Consider the following 5,189-nt stretch of genomic DNA (forward strand, 5'->3'; position numbering starts at 1 on the left):
TGACATATCATAAAATTAAATAAATAACTATAAATGTAAATATTAAAAATATTTTTTCATAATATATAATATATAATAATATAATTAAGTCAAAAAATATTCAATATTGGGCTTATTTCGAAGGTATTGACGCGACGATTATAATGGTGTAACTTGTTAAAATTAAAACGTATTTTTTAAACATATTTTAATTGATATACGATTATGTATGTTAATTTGATCAGGGTATAAAATGAAAAATTTAAAAGGAAATGAYRTAAARTRAATTAATTAACTAATTATAGGGGTATAAAATGTAAATTTAAATTTTTAAAATTAAAAAAAGTGAATCGGTGTGAGTGTGTGAGGAGAGTGATATGTGTGGGAGATGGTGTGAGAGGAGATGGTGTGTGAGAGGGGAACATTTGACAGGGGGTAGAAAGTCATCACGGGGGTGGCTATATCAACCCTCCTTGAATATGTGCTTGACAGAGCCGTACCAAATGCAATAGATTTTGTTTTTAAAACTTTAATGTATTAAAAGGTAGTCAAATTAGGGATGGTGATTTGTCCCAACCCGGTGGGGAACCCAGTTCACCCGACCTGAATGGGGACGGGGATTCCCTGCTAAAACGGGTCCCGGGGACGGGGATCCCCGGTATACTCAAACCGAGGACGGGGGCCGGGAATTCCCGGTAGTGTTACTCAAACCTGGGCCGAGGTCGGGGATCCCCGGTAAAATCAAACTAAAGGATATTATTTATGGGGTTTGACCGGGGATTGACCGGAGTTTTACCCGGGATTGTTAGAGATTTGACCGGGGACGGGATGATAATCCCCGTACTCGTCAGGGTCGGGTACGGGGACCGGGGGACGTTACTACAAACCGGGGCCGGGGCAGGGACCGAGGATTACAAAACCCGCCCCATCCCCGCCATGTTGCCATGCTTAGTCCAAATGCATTAAATGTTGTCTTTTTTACTATAGATGATGTTTGTATAAGCAATGGTCATTAATGGGCTGACTTAGTTAGTTGGAGGAAGAATAGAACCAGGCCCACCTGGCCCAATCTTCTGTATACGTATTACGTAGTACAAACCCTAAAAACTTTGATTTGGTTTGTCTTCCTCTTCATCGCCGCTTTGAAACCCGGATTCTCAACTTCGATCAATGGTGAGCCTTTCCGTCTTCTACCTTAATCGTTAAATTTTTGTGTTCTTTGCCTCTGTAAACCTTACTAAATTTTTCCATTTCTTATGTATGGCCGTTTTTCTTCACCCAAGTTTAGTTTTTGTTTGTGGACTAACTCTAACATGTCTCTGTATGCATGATTTTTTAATTTCTCAAAGGGTCCAAAGAAAGGTGGAAAGCCGGTTGCAACTAAGAAGAAAACGGTATGATTATCGAGATTGATTTAGGGTTTTAACAAGTAGCTATCTATAATTTATGGTGTTTGATTTATGTACTTCAATTTGATTTTTTGCCCTCCAGGAGAAGGTAGTGAACCCCTTGTTCGAGAAAAGGCCGAAGCAATTTGGGATCGGTGGAGCATTGCCACCTAAGAAGGATGTTCATAGATTTGTGAGATGGCCACAAGTTGTTCGCATTCAGAGGAAGAGGAGGATCCTCAAGCAGCGTTTGAAGGTTCCACCTGCTTTGAATCAGTTCACCAAGACCCTCGACAAGAATCTTGGTAATGATCAATTATACTATCGCACACTTTAGGCTTTTTCCTTTATGCTTGTTTGGTTTCGTTATTCATTGATTCAATGGTTTAGACCTTAAGCAAAAAATATGTTATGGACATAATATGGGGATTTTGGCATGCTTTTTTCCCTATCAAGTCTACCACTTTTAGTCGCTACCTAGCCTGCTGCTTAATTCATGTCCAATTGCAGAAGCAAGAAAGCTTACTTTTGGATGTTTATCTATGCGGAAAATTTGTAGTGCTTTGAAATTGATTAGTATTATACAATAATTCCCACAGGACTGAAGATTTTGCACTCTTTCGTTGGACATCCATAGTTCCCTATCCTTTTCTTTGGACTAATTTCTTTTACTATTTCTTGATTGTTCAAATGTTTTGTCTTGTTATCGGAAGGAAGTTACTATTCATAAACGCTAAATGAGTCTTTAGCGAAATATCTGTTCAGCTTGTTAAAGGGATTAAACTTTAATTAATTATTGAATTCTGGGATAAATACTTTAAATATAATAGTTTATGGTATGCATTCCATCCTTGAGCTTATCATTTGAACTAAAAAATCATTAATTCCTTCCCTTGACGGGATCTTTATGCTTTATGTGCTATTAACTTTGCCAACCTTAATAAAACATTCGTTAAAGTCTCATGGATATTTAGTTGAAAAAGCTAGTTCAATGGGAAATGATCTTCTGCCAAATTTTTGCTGATCTAGTTTTGTTTTAACGAGCGCGATTAAGTTTACAAATCAGCAAAACTAATGGCATAAGGATGGTACTGTTACAGAATGGTATCATGTAAAACCCAAAAAATAGATTTGTAGGTCCAAAAGTAAGTTCAAGATGGAAATAGGTCCGTAAGCAAAAGTTTGTTGGTTTTCTTTGCATTTTTCTTATAACAATGATGGGTCTTTGGTAGCCCAAAAGTTTGTGGACATGGGAGTTTTTTATAGTACATTATGTCAAAGTTTACTTGTGCATTGCATTCATGATGAGATTATGATACCAGTTATGTATCTTTAAGAGTCATAGTTTCTAGTCACCTTGTAACTTTAGCATATTACAGTTTTGAGTAGCTAGCATCATTGCCTCTGCTAGTGTTTTTTAGTTGACACTTAACACTGGACTCGTTCTACTTTGTCTTAGAAACATCTACAAAGTTAACAATTGATGATGCAACGATTGTATGTCTTGTCTACAGATCAACAAGTGTTACCGATATGAATGAAATTCAATTAAAATCACAACTGGCGGAATCCTAAGCATTTGTACTTTTTTCCTCACTTATTTATCTTGATAAATAGACAATCCTTGAATGGCCATATATTTTTTCTCCATGATGTGCAGCAACGACTTTGTTCAAGATGCTGCTCAAGTACAGGCCTGAAGATAAAGCAGCAAAAAAGGAACGGCTCCTGAAAAGGGCACAGGCTGAGTCTGAAGGGAAGACAGCGGAAGCCAAGAAGCCTATTGTTGTCAAGTATGGTCTGAACCATGTCACCTACCTCATTGAGCAGGTTTTTTCACTTCCACTGTCTTAAAACATAATCTCTTCCAATTGTTTCTTCCGAAACAGAGACTGAGCCTGCTTTTGTATTTGTGATTGAAGAACAAGGCACAATTAGTCATCATTGCCCATGATGTGGACCCCATTGAGTTGGTTGTCTGGCTTCCTGCGTTGTGCAGAAAGATGGAAATACCTTACTGCATTGTGAAGGGAAAATCTCGATTGGGAACTGTAAGTGTGCTACATACTGTGTTTTTCTTTAGTGGCCCTCATTTATGCTCTCGATTGGGAGCTGACAAATTTTTTCTATACGTCAGATCGTCCATCAGAAAACTGCAGCAGCTCTGTGCTTGACTACAGTCAAGAATGAAGACAAGATGGAGTTCAGCAGAATCTTGGAAGCAATCAAGGTCTGCTTTCATATAAAATTCCTTTGATCAAAGCATGTGCTTTCATAGAAATCGTATGGCTCATTTTGAAATTGATTTCTGTTATATCAGGCCAACTTCAATGATAAGTATGAAGAATACAGAAAGAAGTGGGGTGGTGGGATAATGGGTTCAAAATCTCAGGCGAAAACAAAAGCAAAGGAGAGGGTTCTTGCCAAGGAGGCTGCTCAAAGGTTGACATAGAGCCCTTCATTATCTATAGTAGTCTGCAGAGTTGAGAAGGCTATGTTTAGGACCTCTGTTACATTGGTCAGTGTCGATTCCTTTTAGTTTCCCGAAGACAAGTTACCGAGTGCTTTCTTACGTGAGTTTGATTATGTCACAGTTTATTCAATTTTGGTCGGTTATATTAGCAAACAATTGTTTTCGTTATGCTTTCCATAACTATGACTTGTATGTTAATGCTTCTCAGTGATTGCCATTCCTATCCTCAACCAAGTAACACGTTTGTTCACACTTTGAGATAATGTAGATCACTCACCTTGTAGTGCATGTAACATACGCTATGTTGTTCCTGCTGTCAAAATACAAAATATCGGTCAAGACCGATATATCGATTATATCGGTGATATATTGGTCCAAAATGGCAGTTAATATAATATTTCTTAGAATTACATATATATATATATATATATTATATGTATGCATCCATAAATAAATCATATGCATTAATTAGAGTTTTGAAATATAGTTTCAAAATTAAAACATTACATAAATTGATAAACAAGTCTTGCAAAACAAAATAGGAAAAATGTTCAAAAACGAGTTAATCGCAAGCAATAGGTTCAGCATCTGAGTCAACATCATCTAATACGTTCACTTCTTCGTTTAGGTTAGCATCCCAATATTTTTCTTCTTCCCTTTCATCTCCAACATGATCATCATCATCATCATCTCTATAGCGCTCCTTTTTATTTCTTATACTTGGCCCAACTTGTTCATTACCTCCCATTACTTCTCGTACATTCGACCAAAGGAGGCCATCTCTTCCATCCACAAACTCTTGGAGCTCAACGTCGGTTGGAACCTCTCAGTCATCATTTTCTTTGACATCTCTCAAAAAAATAGGATTTGAAGACTTGTTAACCTTAAGAGATTTGTCACGTCTCTCCAATCTTTTGTTATATTGAATGAAGACAAGATCATTCAACTTCTTTTGCAAAAAGCAATTTCTATTCTTAGAGTGCAACTGAAATGATAATTGATAAATTTAAAACCATAATTTGAATTTAAGTTTCACTTAGAGTTAATATATTTTCCATAACAAAGAAAACTTACATGATTAAATGCACTCCAATTCCTCTCACAAGGAGAAGCACTACAGGTTTGGCTTAGAACACTAATAGCAAATTGTTGGAGCACGGGCGTATGCCATCATACATCTATGTTTTATAGGTTTATTAAGTTAATAAAAAACACAAATAAACTTTTGAATATGTAAATATATATGTGTGTGTGTATATATATATATGCACTATATTATAAAGCATTTGACAAAAAAATTTAAAAACCATTTTTTATACACGAAGTACTGTTTATTGATGCATATTATT

At 36.4% G+C, this 5,189-nt stretch overlaps 1 protein-coding gene across 1 annotated transcript; it reads left to right on the plus strand.

Moving 5' to 3' along the window:
* The first annotated feature begins 1,090 nt into the window (after nt 1-1,090).
* On the plus strand, nt 1,091-4,065 carry LOC112510105 (60S ribosomal protein L7a-1-like). The gene is made up of 7 exons (XM_025115405.1): nt 1,091-1,152; nt 1,329-1,373; nt 1,471-1,672; nt 3,028-3,197; nt 3,290-3,418; nt 3,505-3,597; nt 3,688-4,065. Exons 1-7 carry the CDS (start codon nt 1,150-1,152, stop codon nt 3,817-3,819), a joined length of 774 nt encoding a protein of 257 aa, XP_024971173.1. The 5' UTR covers nt 1,091-1,149; the 3' UTR covers nt 3,820-4,065.
* Nucleotides 4,066-5,189: the final 1,124 nt, after the last annotated feature.

This window comes from Cynara cardunculus (assembly GCF_001531365.2).
Source record: "Cynara cardunculus var. scolymus isolate 2C chromosome LG 3, CcrdV1, whole genome shotgun sequence".
NCBI classification, from domain to species: Eukaryota; Viridiplantae; Streptophyta; class Magnoliopsida; order Asterales; family Asteraceae; genus Cynara; species Cynara cardunculus.

What these genes read in the sequence shown, in the direction of transcription:
- LOC112510105 (XM_025115405.1), top strand. An exon ending in GACCCTCGACAAGAATCTTG is followed by an intron (nt 1,673 to 3,027) that starts GTAATGATCAAT and finishes CATGATGTGCAG; the next exon opens with CAACGACTTTGTTCAAGATG. An exon ending in TCACCTACCTCATTGAGCAG is followed by an intron (nt 3,198 to 3,289) that starts GTTTTTTCACTT and finishes TTGTGATTGAAG; the next exon opens with AACAAGGCACAATTAGTCAT.